Source organism: Spermophilus citellus, assembly GCF_964194105.1.
Source record: "Spermophilus citellus genome assembly, chromosome: X".
In the NCBI taxonomy this organism is placed as follows: Eukaryota; Metazoa; Chordata; class Mammalia; order Rodentia; family Sciuridae; genus Spermophilus; species Spermophilus citellus.
The window spans coordinates 76,517,998-76,541,171 of record NC_138190.1 but is presented as its reverse complement, the minus strand read 5'-3'; the positions used below and the strand labels follow the sequence as shown (position 1 = coordinate 76,541,171).

Sequence of the window (23,174 nt, the reverse complement as noted above, 5' to 3'; positions counted from 1 at the left end):
AAATACAAGGTCTAAAACTGCTAGAATATAGAGTAAAAGCTCCTTTACATTATTAATTTTTTGATATGACAAACAAAAGCACAAGTAACAGAAGCAAAAACAAACAAGGGGGACTATATCAAGCTAAAAATCTTCCATAAAACAAAGGAAACAATCAACAAAATGGATATGTAGCCTACATATTAGCAAAAAATATTTGCAAATATATATCTGATGGGAGAGTTCAATATCCAAAATATATAAGGAACTCACATAACTCAATAGCAAAAAATAAAAAATAAAAAAATAAACCCTGATTAAATATTGGCAATGGAGGGCTAAGTTTGTGGCTCAATGGTAGAGCACTTGCTTAGCATGTGCAAGGCACTGGGTTTGATCCTCAGCACCACATAAAAAAATAAATAAAATAAAGATATTATGTCCAACTACAACAAAAAATATTTTAAAAAATATTGGCAATGAATTTGAATCTCTTTTCTCAGAAGAAGGTATAAAAATAGTCAACAGAAGCTGGGTGTTATGGTGAGACCTGTAATCCCAGCATATTGGGAGGCTGAAATAGGAGGATCACAAGTACAAAGCCAGCCTCAGCAACTTAGTGAGCACCTAAGCAACTTAGTGAGACCCTGTCTCAAAATAAAATATAAAAAGGGCTAGGGATGTCACTTAGTGCTTAAACACCCCTGGGTTCAAGTGCCAGTACAGGTACATGAAAAGAATTCAACATCATCAGGAAAAGGCCGATCAAAACCACAATGTCACATTTTTTAGAATGAATATTGCCAAAAAAGAGAAGAGATAATGTGTGCTTTCCAGGGTATAGAGAGAAAAATGAATAATTAGATTTCCACAAAATTAAAAGCCTATGGTTTTCAAAGACACTGTTGAGAAAATGAAAAGCTAAGTCTTGTACAGTGATGCATGCCTATAATCTCAGTGACTGGGGAGGCTGAGGCAGGAGAATTCAAGTTTGAAGCCAACTTAGGCAACTTAGATTGTGTCCCAAAATAAACAAAATAAATACAAAGGGTTGGAGATATGATTCAATGCTAAAAATGTTTCAGGGTTCAGTCCTCCGTACTGCAAATAAAATAAGAAAGAAAAAATGGAAGGCTATATCACAGACTTGGATAAAATCTTGCAAAAAACATATCTCTCAAAGGACTTATAAAAAGAATACATAAAGATCTCTCCAAACTAAGCAATGAGGAAACAACCTATTTAAAAATGGGCAAAAGACATAAACATACACTTAACTGAAAATTTTATACAGATGGCAAATAAACACATAAAAATGTTCAACATCATTGTTCATTAGAAGATACAAATTAAAACATCTATTAAAATGGCTAAAAGAAACATTACTGATGATATCATGTGTTGATAACTATGTAGAGCAACTGAAACTCATATTAGTAGTAATATACACATTTTTCAAAACTGTCATTTGGAAAACTGTCATTATCTTATAAAAGTTAAGGAAACACCTACCATACAACCCAGCAATTCTAACCCTAGGCAATTACCTCCCAAAAATTAGCAATGTAGGTTCTCATAAAAATCTTGTACTGGGAACCCAGATGTCCATTAACATGTGAATAGTTATAAGACACAACTATTGACACATGCAACAACAGGCATATATAAGGCATATGTATTAAAGACATTATATTAAGTGAAAATGCTATACACAAAGTATCCAACTATATGATTTAATTTATATGACAGTCTACAAAGAAAAAAATATGATAAGAAAAAGCAGAACATTGTTTACCAGGGTCAGGGGTGGAAGCACAGATTGACTTCAAAGGGAAGATAAGAAAATGCTTTTATTTTCCAGTACTGGGGCTTGAACCCAGGAGAGCTCTAGCACAGAGCTACATGTCCATCCCTTTAAATTTCTGATTTATTTATTTTGATTTTGAGACAGGATCTCACTAAGTTGTGCAGACTGGCTTTGATCTTGTGGTCCTTCTGCCTCAGCCTCCCCAATAGCTGGGCATACAAGTATGTGCCACCATGCCTGGCAAAGATAACTTTTATGGATTAATAAAAATTCATGCCTATAATCTCAGAAATTCAGGAGGCTGAGGAAGGATGATGTTGATTGTCAGCTTTGGCAACCTACTGAAACTCTATCTCAAAATAAAAAAAAAATAATAAGAAGAATAAAAAATAAAAAGGGCTGGGGAAGTGGCTCAGTAATAAATTGCCCCAGGATTCAATTCCCGGTATGTAAAAGAAATACTCTATATCTTGATTATAATGGTAGTTACACAACTATATAAAATAGTTCAAATTCATTGAAATATTTACTGCAAACTGGCAAATCTTATTGTATGTTAATCATTCCTAAATATTGCTGGCAAAAACAATATCCTAGAACTAATAAAAATCTAACTTTAAAAGGTAAAATAACACATAAAAAGGGCTAACATACCATTATTATGAAGACAACAATATAAAAAACATTCTTTTAACGTGAAAATTGTTGAATTCAAATTCACAACATTAATAAATTTAAAGGTAAAAGCATACAATTATTTCTGTAGATCAGCATTTTTTTAATCCTTCAGGAGTCATTTGGCAATTTGACAGTACCTAGAGATTTTTTGGTTGTCACAACAGAGATGTCCAGGTGCTACTGGAATCCAGTGAGTAGAGTCCATAAACGCTGTTAAAATACCTTAAAATGCACAGGGCAGCCCCAAATTGAGAACCATTGTTCTGTATTCTACTTTATTCACTCTATAGGATGATTGTGGTATCTATATGTTGCTATAACGTAATTATATCTACTCTGTTTCTTGCTACACAATACTACAAAATCAACATCCTCATGTTTCTTATCCCTCATGCTAGGGATAAATTTGTAAGTTTCTTCTAGTTGTATGCCACCATACACAACACTGCCATGCAATCAATGGCCTTGTACATGTTGGCTCTGGAGCTCTGTAAGAACTTCTCTGGGATATAATTTAGGAATAGAACCACTAGGTGAACATACTTTATATACAAATAGAGATATGAAAAATTGTGCTCTATATGTGTAATAAGAATTGTAATGCATTCTGCTGTCATGTATTTAAAAAATAAAATCAATAAAAAATAAAATTAAATTTTAAAAAATAGAGCCACTAGGTCATAAACATGCTCAACTTTTATAAATACTACTCAGGTTCTTTCAGGAATGGCTAAACAAATTTATATACCATGTAGAATAGAGTTATATATAAGACCTTAGGATACTATTCTTAGAGAGACCCGGTTGAAAGTTTTGCCCTGGACTAGCATCTTGGAACTTGGATTTCAAGAGGGTTCCCTGTTCTATGATAAACATAGTTTACTACCTGGACACAGTTATATACACCTATGATCCAAGCTGCTAGATATAGGAAAGCTGAGATAACTTAGTAAAACCCTGTCTCAAAATAAAAAATAAAATAAAATAGGCTGGGGTTGTAGCTCAGTGGAAGAGTTCCCCTGATTTCAATCCCTAGTTAAAAAAAAAAACTCATTGTGCCTGTTCAAACATTGTGGTTTATGTTGAACAAGTGCTTTCCTTCTGAGAGTCTGAAATTTTGTATATGCTAGGCAGAGAGTGCCTATGTGACCAATAAAAGAGAAAAAAATTTGGATATGAAGTGTCTAATAAATTTCCCTGACAGACATTTCACATGTTGTCACAACTCATTACTAAGGGATTTAAGTGCATCTTACCTGACTCCACTGGGGGAGGACTCCTAGAACCTTGTGTATGCTTTCAGCTGGACTTAGTCCCCTGTATCTTTTCCTTTTGGTGATTTTTCTTTGAATCCATTCAGTATAATAAACATAGTATTGAATAAACTATATGCTAAGTCCCGTGAATACCCCTGGCAAATCACTGAACATGAGTGTGATCTTAGGGACCACCTCAATGCACATCCCCATAAGCAAGGTAAGAAAGTTTCTAAAAGACTTATTTGTAATGGCACACTTTGTGTCATTTGAATTTTGCATCATATGTGTGTATTTCTTCTTTAAAAGTAAATATTTTATAAAAATGGGAAGAAGGGCTGTCAAAACAACCAGGTTATCTGTGAATGAGATCCAAACCATGTTAGAGAACCACAGAGGTCACATACAGAAACATCCCCATACTCTTCAGGAGGCAAATAAAGCCCCAAGAGGACAGGGCACTTGTATAGAATTACCAAGACCATTATCATAGGCATAGATATCAAATCCTCAATGTCCTATTTCCTACTGTTCCTTCCTCTAGGCCCATAGCACCTTTTCTTGCACTTGTTGATTCTACGACTCTAGTGCTCCCACCTAAATGCCTTTCAGAGTCCTACTCTCTTGCTAACTCTGGCCCCCTTTATTTCCCAAATCCTGGATTTACCAAGTAATGAAAATGTTGAGTTCCTCCCAAAACACTGACTCTCATGGAAACTGAACCCAACAAGAAAACAAAATAGAAGCTGAAGAAAAATCCTACTTATAACTATCTTGAAGTACAAGGAAAGGAGAGTGGAATTGAAAAGAAAGAGAATCCTAGGCCAAACCACAGTACCTTCTTAAACCCTCCTCATATCCTTTTTAAAGACCAGGAATCAAAAGCTGGGCTAGAGAGGAACTTGTCCCTCACTACAGGATAAAGCAGATGAGTAGAACCAGACATGCTCCTTCTATTTCTTCCTAATGGTATTTCAAAAACCTCCCCAGGGTCGAGATATAGTTCAGTTATTAGAAGCATTTAGAGTGCTTGCCTTGCATGTACAAGGCCCTGAGTTCAATCCCCAGCACCACAAACAAACCAACAAAACACTTCCCCAAAGGGATAAGATACTTACATGCTCTAGGAAGCAGGGTCCTATCTCACTGAGGTGGGGGTCATCATTGTTGTACTGTTTCTCCAGGTCTCTCACGAAGCCCATCTGAAACCTGTAGATGTCTTCAATGTTCCCAAAGATTACCTTCAGTTGTTCATCACTGAACATGTCCCTTCTCTTCCGGCACTGCTTCAGGTAGCCCTGAAGACAAAGGAAAACTCCAAAATGAAGATGTCCACTACTCTCAGAAGGCTTCATTGCTTCCCAAACACTTGAGAGCATCACTTCAGCTCCATGAAGTAGGCAGAGAATAGTCATTTCCAATTTTCATATAAGGAAATTGAAGTTTAGAGAAGGAAGGATACTTCACTAGTAAGTGATTTCCGCAAAAGTCTTCAGAGTATAAAGACACCAGAGTGCAGGGTTTTCCCCACCATTCTTTATGTTTGGGACCCCAACATCAAAGGGCCCCTTTCCAGAAGGTGTTTTTGCACAAACTTGTCTTAGTAGCTATTGGTTTAGCTGGATCCATTCACATCTCTTAAGTTTTATTCCTTATAAGACAAACCCAAATGTCTTAATAATATTGAGAATAATCTGGCAATGGAGGGCAAGGAGGAAAATTTCCATTAAGGGAATATTAATATACCAAACTAAACCATTTTTAAGGTGAATATCTCAGCTATTTAAGGTAGCTGGCCTGAAGAGATTATTTGGATGAGCTCAGCCCAAAAGCCCATGAGTGCCTGGGCATGGTATTTCTAAGAGGGTAAGTGTTAGGGCACATTGATAAATAAACACATGAATTAATACAGATAATCATGACGAAAGAGAAGGGATCAGACGAGATCGGGCACGTTCAGGGTGGCATGGCCGTAGACATAGTAGAGGATAGGGATAGGAAAGGCAGTAGAATACAACAGTCACTAATATGGCATTATGTAAAACAGTGGATGTATAACCGATGTGATTCTGCAATCTGTATACGGGGTAAAAATGGGAGTTCATAACCCACTTGAATCAAAGTGTGAAATATGATATGTCAAGAACTATGGGGCTGGGGATGTGGCTCAAGCGGTAGCGCGCTCGCCTGGCATGCGTGCGGCCTGGGTTCGATCCTCAGCACCACATACCAACAAAGATGTTGTGTCCGCCGAGAACTAAAAAATAAATATTAAAAACTCTCTCTCTCTCTCACTCTCTCTCCTCTCTCACTCTCTCTTTAAAAAAAAAAAGAACTATGTAATGTTTTGAACCAACAATAAAAATTTAAAAAAATTAATTGAAAAGATGTCCCTGTGTATTTTATATAAATCAAACTATTAAATGTCATTATGTTGTTAAAAAAAAAAGGAAAAGAGAAGGGATGAAAGGAATCCTGGTTTGGTAAATGAACACTGAGGCAATATAATGAGATCTGGGGCACACTATAAGTCAGGGAAATAAAAAAAACACAGCTGAGGGGCTGAGGTTGTGGCTCAGCGATAGAGCACTTGCTTAGCACATGTGAGGTGCTGGGTTTGATCCTCAGCACCACATAAATAAATAAATAAATAAACAAACACATAAATAAATAAAGGTATTTTAAAAACACAGCTGAAATTGGGTCTTCCATCCTAAACCTACTTGTGTGGATTCTTTAACTGATGATTATGTCCTTATTAGAAATTGTTAATAAATAAAAATGTTCTAGGTGAGAATAAATTATGCTCACTTGCTTTCATCTAAAAACTAAATGTAATTTTCTGAACACCTTCATTATGTACTGAAACCCTAATGCATGGAGTGTATTTAGTTTCTGATTTACCATATTTACCCTGCCTCCATCCTTACTTTGTCTCCTTTAACACAGCTGCCAATGAGGTCATTTAAGAGTACTCCAGGATGATTCTCATCCCTGGTGTCAATTCCTTTACCCACCAGTTTCAAAATCTCATTTCTATTTCTCTTCTCATTCATCAAATTCATCCATTAATTTGTAAGTATACTTCAAGTTTTCAAATTAATAATCTGTGTCTGTTTTGACATCTATTTAACTGAAGTATTCTACCTCATAGACTGGCATGCTCAAGATTTCCTATATCCTTTCATATCCAGTGCTTGACCAGAAAGAAGAAGCTCTATAATTCCTATAATACCTTTCTGGCTCTACTCTCTTTACTAAACAATCTCCCAAAATTCTGCTTTCCTAGAAAGATTTCCTTGACTAATAGAAAATCAATAAACTGTAGCCCCTTCTTGCTTAATATGTAACTTCTAGGGCTTAATCTGTCTGGGTTGGTCTGTGTGTCTGCCTCTGTGTGTATGTATTTTGTGTCACCCTACCACCTTTGATAGTGTCTTAGCCACAATGGATTAGGGAGAGCAGTGGGCATAATGTAACAACATTAAGCTGAGGGACAGAAGCTTCCTCAACTCTGCTCCCATTTTTTCTCCATAAGATAGGGCCAAGGATGAAAAACAAACTTTCAGTATGAGCAAATTAAAATGCTAATACCCCTTTAAATTTTGGGTTTTTGATAAACACAAAATTTTTGGCATATTTAGTAAATTTTTAGTATAAATTTCTCAGATTTAGCATAACACTTCTTGGTAAGCAGTTGGTAATGGAGTCCAGCCTAGACAGCTCCTTTGTTCCCTGGGAAGTCATTCATAAGGAAGGAACCAAACATCATAAAATCCCCAAAATGCAGCGAGAATGCTAGAATTCAATGTTATATTTCATATAACAGAAATATAAGGAAGAAAGTGATCTCTGGAAAAAAGGGTGGGAGAGAACATCAGTTCAGTTTCCTAAATTCTCCAAATATACCATTCATTGCCATTATTAGGGAAATTATTTTCTATTAGATTATGTTTGCTGGAATTAAAGATGCATATTAGGAAAAATATGACTGTCCACAGGATGGTGGGAACCTGGAGTGTTTTATCAATTGTTGTTCTTAATGCTAGATTGTAAATATGTTACATATAGCTGGATGGAATATGATATAACTATTAAAATTATTATGAAGACTATGTAGAAACATGAAAGAATGTTTATGGCATCATGTTAAAAAGCAGAACATAAATGTTAGATCCTTATGATTAGAACACTTCAAATATATATGTACATGTACACATTTGAAAGTGTTGAAAGGATTATGCAAACCAAAATTTTGTTCTATTTTGTGGGTATGACTGATTTTGGTACTATTTTTAAACATCCTGTAATGCTTTTTTTAAATTGTCTTCATGATTAAACGTGAGAAAAAGTCTTTTCCAGAGAGTATAAAGAAAATACAGCTATAAGAAGGCTTCCTTGAATGCAATATTATCAATGAAGAGGGAAGGATTAAATGAATGCCTTATAAAAATTTCCTCCAGCACAAGGGTGTTTAAAACAAGTGACTTGCTGAAAGGTTTACAAACAATTTTTAGAAACTACATTTATCAAGGAATAAAGGATAGGATAAGAATATGTGAGTATTTGGAGCACCCCAAAAGGTTAACTTCAACCTCTATATCATCCAAATGTCTTGGCTTCTGGGAAAACAAAAACTAAAGAAATATGAACAGTTCACTGGATTCTTACCTTTATTTTTTATCCCCTTCCTTTGTTTGGCCTGATGACTATTGAAATTTCCACAGCAGTAATGAACAGAGATTTGGTTTAGGGACCTATCAGTATCTGTTGCTTCTCATTCACTCATTTTTGAAGGTATGTAAGTTTAAGATGAACTGGCCATGAAGAGTGACTGCCAAAAACCCCAAAACTTAATATTATTTTAAGTTATTGAAAAGAAAAAAATTAGATTGAGAGGCAAAAATGAGAAAGGTAACGGAAGGTAGTCACACCACTGCAGGACAGTTACAATTAATTCTGTGGGACCCTTCTCTCCAGTCCCTTTTCAGAGAAGCATCAAGAAAACAGTGCACAGTCAGAAGGGAATAAGCAGGATCTAGAGGGACCTGAAAAGCAACACCATTAAAAATGGTGGGAGGAGTCAAATATATTTGTCTTGTAAATGACTTAGGGGTCCTCTGAAGACCTATGACAGGTGAGAGAGGGAAAAGAAGGGGTCCATAACTTTTACTTTCAGGCATGTTTCAAACACTCTCTCTGACCCCTGTCTCAATGGCAAGAGTAAATAGGGGCTATAGAAATAGGAATGAACTAATTCAAGAGTTGCTGTTTACTGAGCCTCACTTGTGTTCTGGCGGGTAATATGGGCATATAATAGAAGGAAGACCACAGAGTAGTTAAGAATTATGTGGGTGTTATCAAATCAGTCACAATTGGCATGAATCAGCACTGGCATTGCTATGGTAACAGCCAAGGAATGTTGCTCATCCATTTCACTTTGTTCTTAAACCCACAAGGGCTAATGTAGAATTCTAAATCTAGTGTGTTGATCCAGAAATAGTGCTTTGACATGGAATATAAACCATACCTAAGATTTGCAGGGAAGATTCCAAAAACTTCTGAGAAATAAGATGGATCAAAGAGCCTCTGGATCACCCATGTTATGAGAAAATCTTAAGGGAAGTCTATATAGCCTTAGTGTATTCAACTCTAAGTTGAAGGTATCAAAAATTATTTCATTGGCTCCTTTCAGGTCTCATTTTCTTGGTTTTGTGGGTTTTTGTTTGTTTGTTTGTTTTTTTGGTTTTGATTTTGGGTTTTTTGGCCTGGAAGTCTGAAGACTGATGTGAGATCAACAAACCAACAAATATCATCTTGAGTATGAATTTAAGAAAATAGAGAGATAATAACCATAGTTATCTTATTCACAGCTGTTTCCTTAGAGTTTAACATAATACCTGGCATATAATTGTGCTCTGTAAGTATTTGTTGAATAAATGCAAAATGACTAACTCTTCCCATGCTAATGATGGCAAAACATAACTTAAAAGGAGGATATTCAAATTGATGGCTTTCTTTTTTTTTTCTCCTTTTTGGGACAGGAAACTCTTTCTTTACATGAAATAAAACATTTTTTTTTTTTTAAAAAAGGAGGTAACAGGAAGAATTTTTTTTGGGGGGTACTGGGGATTGAACCCATAGGCACTCAACCACCTACTCATATCCCCAGTCTTTTTATCCTTTATTTTGAGACAGGGTCTCACTAAGTTGCTTAGGACCTCACTAAATTGCTGAGGCTATCCTCGAAAGTTTAATCCTCCTGCCTCAGTCTCCCTTACTGGGATTATAGGTGATACCACTATGCCTAGCAAGGAAGGAGATATTCTTCAACAGGGAAAAATGACAAAACAACATCTGGATTATTCAAGGTAGTCCTATAAATCAGCAAGAAAGATATGAGATACTATACGAATATGGGAAAAGGATAGGAACAGTGCTTAGATTGTCCATGGGGTCTATATAGGGTAGGGCTTAATGTAAGCAAAAAACCCTGAGCTGGTCACTTTAGGCTAACTAGCAGCCTCACCTTTTTACCAAAGTATGCTATCAAAATATTACATTCTACACAATGTGTGATCTTTTTCTGTATATGCCAAAACATAGGAACAATTGGGAAATACTGGGATAGTCAAATTAATAAGAAAATCCAAATAGCTAATAAATTTGAAATCTTGGGTTTGAACATATCAAGTGGAAATGAAACTATAGCATGATAAAATTGATTAGACTTAAGGAAGAATTACTTCATAGTGAAGGATATGAGATATTAATATAGGTATCTCTGGAAAGTTGCTCTGGGCTTCTTTTCCATGTTTAGAGGTCCCAGGTTGGCTTTTCTGTGTAGGTGCTGAATATTCCTAGGGAGCAGGCCTGGTTCCCAAAATCCCGAAAATGTGAGATACTGGAAACCTTCTAGGACTCTCTAAGTCCATGGGGTAGAAAATCTACTGCCTTAGATCCAGACTGTTGGATGGGTAGACACATAAACAACATGAAAAAGCAAGGGAACAAATCACTCCAAGCAAACCAAGATACTCCAATAACAGAACCCACTGATACCACAGTGGAAGAAATATAAGAGAAGGAGTTTATAATGTCCATAGTTAAACTGATCTGCGAAGTAAAAGACAGTATAAGGAGTAAAATCAGAGAGAAAATACAGGAACTGAAAGATCACTTCAATAAAGATAGATTCTGGGGCTGGGGCTGTAGCTCAGTGGTAGAGCACTGCCTTGCACATGTAAGACATTGGGCTCAATCCTCAGCACTACATAAAATAAATAAATAAATATATTGTGTCCATCTACAACTAAAAAAATATTTTAAAAAACCCCAGAAATCCTCAAAATGAAATGTCTCAGGAAAGCTGGACTAGCTCCTGTGCATGCATTTTAAGACAGAATTTATTTCACAGATACAGAATGACTTGAAAGAGCTCATCTTCCCCCAAAGAGTCAGACAAGACAGCTTTATAAGGCATCTTTAGTCCTGGTTTCCCTGTGCCTCGGTTTCCCTGATTGTTAAATGAGTACTGAGGTTACAAGAGACAATATAATCAATCATTGGTCATGGTGATTTAGAGTTAAATTGAAGGTCTCATATACTGTCTGGATTTAGAAATAAGAATATGGTCTTAGAGTAGAACTTGGCTCATTCAAAATGACCTTTTATTGACTTTACTGAATAACTTTCATTAAAAATCATTTATTTACAACTTACTCATTTATAAAATGAAAGTGTTGTTGTACCTTAAATGTTTATAAAGCAATTTCTGCTACCAGCAGTGTGCATATAATATAGATAGATAGATATACATACATATATAGAGAGAGAAGAAAAATTCTCTAATAGTGTCTTTTTTCTATACTGAATACAGTGTCTCTCAATTTCCCTCCAACAAATACAAGAGTGAGAATTATTTAAGCTCTTCTTGACCCACAGAAAAAGAAAATCATGTCATATTGAGTAAAATGTGCCTCCATGGGTACCAAGAAGAAAGTAGAAAATTCAGAAGATTCCTGTAATACTACAACTTTCCCTAGTGACGGCATATCTACATCTTACAGAATCACAAAAAGTAAGAGCCAATAATCACTTAAATAGCAACTCCAACCTACTCATTATAGAGATGAGTACAAGGTCCAGGGTGAAAAAGACTCTCCTGAGCCTTCCTAACCAATCAGTGACCCAAATGGAACCTTAAATGGGCGTCAAAAATTCTCAGTCTGGTATTCTTTTTGATAGATCATTTGTTCCTCACAGGATTCAGTTTAGAGGTGACACAATCCAGGGCAAAAATACTGTCTCTGGCTCAACTAGATGCAGCTTTCTCCAACTGTCTTTGACATCTGTGGCTACAGGGACAAAGGGAAAGATTTCAAGACATCAACAAAAGCTCCTAATTAGGTTGGCTATATTGGGCAAATCCTCAAAGTAAGGTTATAGCACTCCATATGGGAAGATGAATACTTCCATTATGTGTTCTGTAAGAAGAGGCCTAGATATTTGGGAGTTGGAAACAGATGATCCTCTAAGACTAAAAGACTCCCACGGGGCCATTACCTGGAAACTCTTAAGAAAATATTCTGCTTCCTAGTCACTCAATCTGTTGATTCCAAAAATAGGAATAACAACTTTTGCTCTGTTTGAAAAATAAATGGCATATAATGTAAATATATTTTGACATGGTAGTATATATATGTGAAAAATTATATTTAATTTTTGTTTTAAGCAATACTTATGAAGCATCTACTATGCCCCAGGCATTGATTAGGGGCAATGCATCAGAAATCATGAGATGAAAACCCCTGCACCTCAACAGAATTTACATAATGGTGGGAGATGGACAATAAGCAAAATATATAAGTAAAATATATATCAGCCATAGTGTAATTGAGAAAAATTAAAAAGGAAAGGGAGAAAGGCAATACAAGTTTATAGATATAATTGTCAGGAAAATTTCTACAAAAATGTATTACTTGAGTAAAACCTTGAAGAAGACAGGGAAGGCAGCCATGTAGACATCTGGAGGAGGAATATTCAAGGCAGAGGACAATACAGTGCAAAGACTCTGAGTGAGAGAGGAGGAAACTGAAGATCTGAAAAGTTAATGGGTCATCTTTAAGAACACAGGGATAATTAATAACTAAGGATGTAAAAGCCAGCACTCCCTGTCCCCAGAGTCCTTGTTCTTTCTCCCCTACCTTACTGCCTCATGAAGAGGGGGAAGATAGCCTTTAATCTTCCAAAAAAGGGGTAAGAAAATGTTGAGGTAAAGAAAGTTAAAGCCCATAGGTAATGAAAGTTAAGACCCACAGTCCTTGGCCTTGGTCTTCTCAGAAGAGCCCTGTCCAATATGGTTGCCATCAGTAGTATGTGGTTAAATTTAAGTAAATTACATTTAAATAAAATTGAAAATTATATTTCTCTGTCACACTAGTCACATCTAAAATGTTCAATTGTCAAAAATGGTTGGCTAATAGATACTGTACTGGAGAGGGAATGAAGAATACTTTACCCAGTAGGTAGCACTGATCTAGAGAAACAAGAATGTTGAAAAATGTTGTAGTACTACTGACCTCAAAATGGCCCCAAGACTGGGGGATAGAAAGTAGGATTTGATCTCTCCTCTAGAAGGAAGGAGACAGAAAGGCTTAAAGAAGAATTTTCCCTGCATCAAGTAGAAAGCTATCATTGTGTGTGTTTAGTTCTTTTTCAAAAACATATTACTACAGAGTTGAGACTATAGCTCAGTGATGAAGTGATTGCCTGGAATGGGATATGTCCTGGATCTGATGCCCAGCACATAACTTTTTTCCCATTTCTCATAACTGTTTAGTAAAATGCCCTTTGACAATGTCAGCTTGCCTCTACTGAGCTCAAAAGAATATGAGCAGAAAAGCTCTCACCTTAGGAGAGGAAGATATAGAAGGGATGGGGTTAGATAATGTATCAAAGTGACATACTGAAGGAACTGAAGTTTGTCCTTCTAGCCTTCATCTTTTATGTATTACTTTCCCCAAATTCTTTTCTGCCCAAACCAATAAATGTTCTCCAAGTGAGGGAGGAGGACCAGTAGCATCAGCCTCACCCTTTATACTTAGAGATGCTTAAGCCTTAACCCAACCATAAAATTGACAACTTAGGTTCCAAGAGTGAGGATGCTGGGATCTGCATGCTTAACAATCTCTCCTGGGGACTCTGGTGTACATTCTAGAATGCCAATTACTAGCTTGGAGGAACATGTGTTTTGATTTAATGAGTAAGGATAGGCCCTACATGAGAGCAGAAGCTGGATCCAAAACAAAGAGGGTAAGGGTAGTGTTATGGTTTGGATGCACATGTGTGAAACAACATAAAAATGTTCAGAGAAGAAATGATTGGGTTGTGAAAGTCTTTTTTTGGTGGGGGTGGGGGGCAGTTATCGGGGATTGAACTCAGGGGCACTCAACCACTGAGCCACATCCCCAGCCCTATTTTGTATTTTATTTAGAGAGAGAGTCTCACTAAGTTGTAAACCTTGATTTTGCTGAGGCTGGCTTTGAACTTGTGATCTTCCAGTCTCTGCCTCCGGAGCCACTAGGATTACAGGTGTGCAACACTGAACCCAGCTTTGTTTTGAGAGTCTTAACCCATATATATATAGTATCTGGTAAGTGGAGACCTCTCTTTGCTTCCTTATCACTATGATGTGAGCTGCTGCCCTCTGCCACACTCTTCCATCATGATGTCCTGCCTCACCTAGAACCCTGAGGAATGGAGAAGGCCTTCTATGGACTAAGATCTTTGAAACCATGAGCCTTCAAATAAACTTTTCCTTCTCTATCATTGTGCTGGTCAGATCCTTTAGTCACAATAGAAAAAAAAATGCTGACTAAAACAGGTAGAGATTCAAGCTAAGGAAGGAGACAAACATGGGGGAAAATGTAAAGGGGAACAAAGAGAGAGAAGGGGAGGGGAAGGAGAGAAAGTGAATATGGATGCATAAATAATAATGAGAAAAGGAGAGAAACAGAAACCAAAATCAAGAATCTTAAGGGAGCAGTTTCATATATTTGCCTACACAGGTTGTTTTTACCCCACTGAAAAGCTGTTGATCCCACTAAATAGAATCTGGCAGGCCAATTCATTTGCCCTTTCTAACATCTTGGGGCCATCACAGGCAGGCCCATGAGGATTGTCAGTTCTTCATGAAAGTGCCCTCCACCCCCATATGTAACACCATGACTACCTCACAAATGTCCTTGAGGTGCTTGATGTAGTGACGCTCAGTACTCATGATCTCATTGATGACATTGGCCCGCATCTGGTCCCGGTTCTGTAGTGGCCGGCCCAGACAGAGGCAGTCTGAGTTGGGGTCCAGGTGGCCATTCTGCACATCACTGGGCCCTTCCTCCACCCCATCCTCCTGGTTCACCCAGAGCTGTAGAAGCAAGCAGAAAAAATAATAATTTATTAACCTCTCTTCTTTGAAGACTTTCAGTCAAGTAGAAAAAGGACAAATTAAAACTTTTAGGAATTCAGAGAGACTTCAATCAAAGGTCCCTGCAAAGAGAATGTCAGACCTGGCCCTGAGCATGATTCAAATCCTCTCTAGGTCTCTGGTGACCTATCTGTGAAATGGAAGATATGGGCATGAATAAATGATCTCTGGGTAGCTTCTTGGCCAAGAAGGTCTCAGAAGAGTGGGAAATGGTGGCAAGAAGAACTTTTTTATGCTGAAGCACATCTAGATAACCCAGCAGGATCAAATAAAAGAAAAAAATTAAACTATACATCTTAAGTGCCACAGCTGTATTATTGTCAAAACACAGCATTTAAGTGCCTATGAGTGTGACCATCAAAGTTAGATGCTGAAGTGGGTGTCTCACAAAGAGGGCTTTGGTATGACTTCCATCACAGGGTATACAAATAATAATAAAATTTTAACTGTAAAATTCCTGGGACATGCAAATATTTCTTAACCCTTCAAGATCATGATGGGGATGGCATAATATTTCCCAGGGACCTAAAAATAACAGTCACTGATTAAGCACTTAATATACAACAGTAACTATGCTAAGAACTTTCAGTAAACTTATATTCAGTCTTGCTAAGTAGGTACCATTGTTACTCCCATTTCACAGAAGAGGAAACTGTGGCTAAAAGAAATTAAGGCATGAGTTTGAAGTCACACAGGAAGCAGAGAAGCTGAGATAAAAGCCAGACAATTTGATTCTACAGCCTACCCACTTAACCACTATTCTAGCAAATTTGTGCCTCTGACTCTTAAGGGGGGGGCATGAAGAAAGATGGAAAGGGTTTGGGCCAATGTGGGTTGAGAATTATTAGAATAATCAGAACTGGATATAGTTGACACAGATTGAAATTGTCTATTCCAAATCATGAAGTTGGAGGGAAGCTGGAAAAACTTCTTTTGGGAAAGCTGGGTGATTTGGAATAGACTTAGCTTGAATCAAAGAGATGACCTATTTCACCTCAGTCCTAGAAAGGGGGAATGTATGGCAGTAGGGATAAAAAGATGGCTTGGAACCCTAGGGAGAGTGGTAAAATTTGTCAAGGTTAATTAGATAAGGAGCTTGCCAATTGTCTCAACATCATTAATCAACTCTCCATACTTCCCTTCCCTACTCTCCAATTTTTTTTTCCACATCCCTGACTCAAGAAGATCAGATCAAACAATTTAGATTCATCCCCATTTCTGCCATCTGAAAAGCCTGTTAGTATGTGGCTTTAGGATAACAGAGGCTTTGAGATGAAGCTAGAGAAAGAATAGTTACTTCTCAACTCTGAGTATTCTTCCTTCTCAGTTTCTTTTCTAGGAGGCAGGGAGCATTGTTATCTCCCAGGAAAACCTAGAGATGTTATTAGCATATATTCTACTTCCTTGCTACAGGCCAAAGCAAGTAGTGATCACTCTGTTTTAATACATTTTCCATAGTCAAGTGTACAAAATTTATCTAACCCCAAATCTATCACCTTCCTTAAATTCTCTATTGGAAATCTCTTCCAAAAGGTCAGTTTTGTGCCTTCAATATGCTAATAGCTACCCTGTAATATAATTGAGAGACAATATGAGAGATGATTATTCAAAGGTTGAGACCTGCTAAAAAGGTGATTCCAAGGCACTCACAGTAAACACCTCATATGCATGATGTTGCTATTTATAATAATGAAAACATCGCTCACAAGCAATCTATTAGCTTGCTCTACTTCTCAGACTGAGCTAAGCCCTGCTATACAAAAGGTACCACTGGGAGGCCTTTAAAATATAAGAATCATTTATTTTCTTCTCTGGAGTTTAAGACAAATTCAAGTCAAAACATTGGTTTTTGGATGACTGAAATAAGATGGAATATTTAGAATACTTCCAGTGGGAAGGAATACAGAATATGAGGCCAGAAAACTAAAAAGTGAGGAAGGCAACTTCATTACAACAACCCCAGAAGCCCATTCCTTAGGTTAAGACACTGCTTTCATCCAAAATAACTATCAGTATATTCATTCATTTATTCAATAAATCTATGTCAATGCCTACCATAGGTCAGATATTGGGGATACAGCAGCAAACAAAATAAACAAATCTTTCCCTTTGTGGATCTTAACTTTGGAGAGACAATGTTTCCTAGCCTAGAAAAAGGTGCCATGCAAGGCAAAAAATATTGTGTTCCTGAACTCAGGGTCATAGAAAAGATCCTCTAGGCCTTATGATATGATGTTTTGGCCTAACCCCTAAGTCTCTGGTCTTGAGAGTTTCCCTATTCTGGGCAGATGAAGGCCCTAGTCCACTTGTATGTCAGAGTGCAGAGAAACAGGTGAGCCTATAAGCTTCTCTTCCCTGGGTGGAATTTCAGCCCAGAATGCCATTATCAACCTGCACAATGGCCTGTGTAGGTTAATGTGTACCTTTCTACAAGTGTTATTCACTGATGCTGCAATTAAAACCCATAGGCTGCTGGATTATTAGTAAGAAGAAGGGCAATGTCCCAAAACTGCCAGGTTGGAAAACTTTTCCAGAAACCCTCTCAGAGTACTTAAAGGCTGGTTTCCTCAGCCTTAATTGAACACCAAAGTAGACTGGAGTAGTGTAGTTCAATGTAACAAATAATTACATGGGACCATTTCTGTGCCTAACTAGCATTAACTGTAGTGAGACACAGGTGAGCAAGACAACCAACACCTTCATCTTCTTTCAAAACCAAGGTGTGCTTTCCAAATCAGAGACAATCTCTGGTCTCTCATTTTTCCATTGCAACTGGTATTGCCTTCATCTCTATATCTGCGTAAGTTTCACATGTCACTATCAAACCAATTTCTTTGACTTTCACTTTGATTAACTATCTCATGCCCCAAAATTTTCATTGGCTTCCCACTGATTATGAAGCAAGTCCAAATCTTTCTTTTTGACATTCAAATCTTACTATAATCTGACTCCAATCTCTATTTCCACCTTTACCTCCTACTACTCCCTTTAGGAATGTTGGGCTCCTCTCAGACTGATCTGTTCTCAAATATTCCAATTTATATTCTTTAATACAATGCTGGAACAAAAAAAAATGATATAGTTCGGAGGCTTTCCATTACTTCAGTAACAATGACCCAACCTTTCAACTTACTGATAATTAAACTGAGGCCCACAGACTTCCATGGAGTTAGCAATATACCCACAATTTTCTACAAAAATTTATTGGTGCATCATAATCATATATAATAGTGGAATTCACTGACACACTCATATCATCAATGTGCCCATTTATTTACATCTTCTATTTTTCTTTCTTTTCTTTGTATCATCATCATCATCATCATCATCATCATCATCATCTTTGCATCAGAGACTGAACCCAGGGGTGCTTAACCACTAAGCCACATCCCCAGCCCTGCCTCCCTTTTCTTGAGACAGGGTCACACTAAGTTGCTTAGGACCTTGCTAAATTGCTGAGGCTGGCTTTCAACTTGTCATCCTTCTGCCTCAGCTTCCCTAGCTTTGGAATTATAGTTGTGCGCTACTACACCCAGCTTGCATCTTCTATTTTTGGTTTTATTTTTAAATTATACAGTTTATACAGGAACATATTTGCCTTGTAAAATGTTGAAATAGAGAAAAAGGAAGAAGACTCAATTGATTATAATCTGAGATGAGAGAAGAAATATCACTATCATTCCTACATAAGGATTAAATGGGCATACTATGAACAATGGTATGCTAAGAAATTAGTTAAAATGATGAAATGAACAAGATCCTAGAAAGACATAAATTACTGAAAAATGACTCAATAAGAAATAGAAATTTGCACAGGACAATAAAAAATAAAGACTTTGAATGAATGAGAAAATCTCCAATATGAGGGAAAAAACATGATACAGAATCACAGACGGCTTCACTCATGAACTCTACTAAACATTTAAAAAACAATTAACAATAATCTTTCACAGATTCCTCTGAAAATTAAATGTAGAACTCCTCAACAGAATACAAGCAACCTAAACCAAGCAACATAAAAAAAAATTCCATCTTACCAGACAGAATTGATCTTAGAAATGCAAGATTGATTGAACATATGAAAATCAATGTAATAATGAAATAAAGGTTACAAAACACCACATAATAGTCTCAATAGACACAGAAAAAGGATTTTAAAAAATTCAGCACTCATCTATAATAAAAAAGACAGAAAATAGTGTTTTGAGGGAACTTCCTCAAAATGATAATAGACATTCATGAAAAACCATAAAATCATTCCTAATGGTGAAAGAATGAATGCTTTCATTGTATACAATCAAGAACAAGACAAGGATATCTGCTTTCATCACTTCTATTCAACCTTGTACTGGGGGTTCTAGCCAGAAAAACTGGACAGGAAAAGTAAAGAAAATGCTTTCAAGATTGGGCAGAAAGCAAGACTTCTTTAAAGTGCAAGAAGTAAAATCAAGAATCAATAAATGGGGGCTGGAGTTGTTGCTAAGTGGCAGAGTGCTTGCCTAGGACATTCAATCTTCAGCACAACATAATAATAAATAAATAAATAAAAATGAAGGTATTGTGTCCATATACAACTAAAAATATTTTTTAAAAGAATCAATTAATGGGATGGATTCTAACTAAAAAAAAAAAAACTTCAGCAAAGGAAGTATTCAATAAGGTGAAAAAAGAGCCTATAGAATGGGAGAAAATCTTTACCACATGCACCTTTAATTGGGCATTAATCTCTAGGAACTCAAAAAACTTAACACCAAAACCAAAAACAAAACAAATATCAAATAACCCAATCAATAAATGGGCTAAGGAACTGAACAGACACCTCACAGAAGAAGAAATATAATCAATCAAAAATATATGAAAAAGTGGGGCTGGGGATGTGGCTCAAGCGGTAGCGCGCTCGCCTGTCATGCGTGCAGCCCGGGTTCGATCCTCAGTACCACATACCAACAACGATGTTGTGTCCGCTGAGAACTAAAAAATAAATATTAAAAATTCTTTCTCTCTCTCTCTCTCTCTCTCTCTCAAAAAAAATATATGAAAAAGTAATCAACATCTTTAGCAATTAGACAAATGCAATTCAAAACTACACTTAGATTCCTTCTCACTCCATTCAGAATGGCAATTGTTAAGAATATAAGCAATAATAAATGTTGGTAAGGATGTGGGGAAAATGTTACACTCATAAATTGCTGGTGGGACTGCAAATTGGTACAACCATTATGGAAAGCAGTATGGAGATTTCTCAGAAAACTTGGAATGGAACCACCATTTGACCCAGTTATCCCACTCCTCAGTTTATACCCAAAGGATTTAAAATCAGCATATTACAGTGAAACAGTCATATCACTATTTATAGCAGCTCAACTCAAAACAGCTAAAATATGGAACCAATCTAGGTGTCCTTCAACAGATGAATGGGAAAAGAAAATGTGATACACACACACACACACACACACACACACACACACACACAATGGAATATTATTTGGCCTTAAAGAAGAATGATAGTATGGCATTTGCTGGTAAATAGATGGAGCTGGAGAACATCATGCTAATCGAATTAAGCCAGTTCCAAAGAACCAAAGGCTGAATGTTTTCCTGATATGCGGATGCTAATTCACAATGGGGGGTGGGCTTTGGAATAATAGAAATACTTTGTATTAGACAGAGGAATGAAGGGAGGGGAAGGGGGTATGGGGTTAGGAAGCATAGTAGAATGAATTGGACATTATTACTCTATGTGCATATATGATTAAACAACTGGTGTATTTCTACATCATGTACAACTAGAAGAATGAGAAGTTATACTCTATTTATATATGATATAATCAAAATACATTCTACTGTCATGTATAACTAATTAGAACAAAATAAATGAAAATAAGCAGAAGTAGTAAAACTATCTCCTGTTAAAGATCATATGATCTTATGTATAGAAAATTGTAAGGAGTCCACCCCCCAAAAAAAACACCCTGTTTTAACTAAAAAGTGAGTTCAGCAATATTGTACAATGGAAGACAAATACAACAAAAATCAATTGTACTTCCATAAATTAGCAGTCAATAGTCTAAAGGTGAAATTAAGAAATAAATTGCATTTAAAGAGCATCAGAGAAAAAATACTTAGGAATAAACTAATAATTGAATTGTATATACTGAAAACAGCAAAACATTGTTGAAAGAAAGTAAAGATGATTTATCTAAATATAAAGACCTCTCCTTTTAATGGAGAGAATAAAATATCCCCAAATTGATTCAACATAATCCATATCAAAATCTCTCAGCTGGTTTCTTTTCAGAAATTGACAAACTGACCTTAAAATTCAAGAGATCCAGAATAAAACAATTTTGAAAAAGAATAAAGTTGGAGAGTTCACCCTTCTAGCTTTCAAAACTTACTACATATCTACAGTAACTGAGGAATGTGGTGCTGGCATAAGAATAGACATAAATATCAATGTAATAGAATTAAGACTCCAGAAATAGACCCCACATTTTTTATTTTTTTATTTGTTCTTTTTAGTTATACATGACAGTAGAAACTGTTTTGACATATCATACATACATGGAGTATAATTTCCATTCTGTACATGATGTGGAGTTACACTGGTCGTGTATTCATATATGTCCAATTCATTCTACTGTCTTTCCTATTCCCATACCTTCTCCCTTCCCCTAACTCTGCCCTGTCCAACCTGGTGAACCTTCCCTTCTCCCTCCCCCCAACAGATTGTGATAGACCTCACATTTTTACTGGATTGATTTTTGTCAAAATGGCCAAGATGATTAAAAAGGGAAAGTAGAGTATTTTCAACAAGTGCTATTGAAAAAAAAATGGGTATCCCACATGCAAAAAACTAAACTTGAACCCCTACCTCACACTATGTACAAAATTCGCTAAATCTGTTGAAAGGCCTGAATCTAAAGTTAACAAAGGAAATTGAGGAAAATCTTTGGGACTTCAGATTTAGGTAACAGTTTCTTAGATATGACACTATTAAAGCATAAGCAACCAAGTGAAAATGAATTGAACTTCATTAATTTTTTCATCAATGTGCTACAAATGATACCATTAAGAAAGAAGAAAAGCAGCTGTGTGCAGTGGTGAAAACCAATCCTAGTGACTGGGGAAGCTGAGAGAAGAGGATCTCAAGTTTGAGGCCAGCATCAGCAATTTAATGAGACCCTCAACAACGTAGTAAGACCCTATCTCAAAATTAAAAATTAAAAAAAAATAAAAAAGGGCTAGGTATGTAGGTCATTGGTAAAACACTCCTGGGATCAATCCCCAGTTAAACTCCTCCCCCCAAAATAAGAAAGTAAAAAGACAACTCATATAATGGAAGAAATTATTTATATATGTCTGATGAGTTCCACATATTCTGCATACTAGATCCTTATCAGATATGTTACGCAAATATTTTCCCATTATGTGGGTTGTCTTTAATCCACTTTAAAAACATCAAAGCATTTCAGTAGATATTTCACCAATGAAGATATACAAATTGCCAATAAATACATAAAAAGACAATATCATTAGCCATCAGAAAAAGGCAAATCAAAATCACCTCACACTAGGATGGCTATAATAATGATTAAACAAAAAGGCCAATAATGTGTTGAGGAGGATTCAGAAGAGCTGGAATCCTCATGCACTGTTGGTAGGCATAAAATATGGTATAGTAACTGCAAAAACATTTTGGCAGTTCCTTGATGAGTTAAACATATAGTTACCATATGATCTAGCAATTACCCTCCTAGTGTATATACTCAAGAGAACTAAAAACACAGGCTCACACAGAAAGTTGTACTTGAATATTCACAGCATTATTCATAAAAAGTGTAAATAGCCCAAATGTTTATGAATTGATAAATGGGTAAAACAAATGTGGTTTCTTTATATGAAAAAATATTATTTGCAATATGAAGGAATGAAATACTAACGTATGTTATAATGTGGATAAACCTCT

At 36.3% G+C, this 23,174-nt stretch overlaps 1 protein-coding gene across 15 annotated transcripts in view; it reads right to left on the bottom strand.

Annotated features, from left to right (window-relative positions):
- The window catches only part of ARHGEF9 (Cdc42 guanine nucleotide exchange factor 9), a 356,264-nt gene that overhangs the window by 55,942 nt on the left and 277,148 nt on the right, over positions 1-23,174 (bottom strand). For all 15 annotated transcript variants that reach the window (XM_081276391.1, XM_081276390.1, XM_081276396.1 and 12 more), the window contains 2 exons: positions 14,954-15,145; positions 4,839-5,018 (listed from right to left, as the gene is read on the bottom strand). In XM_081276391.1, the coding sequence (XP_081132517.1) occupies positions 4,839-5,018; positions 14,954-15,145 (372 nt within the window). The remainder of the gene's footprint in view (positions 1-4,838; positions 5,019-14,953; positions 15,146-23,174) is intronic.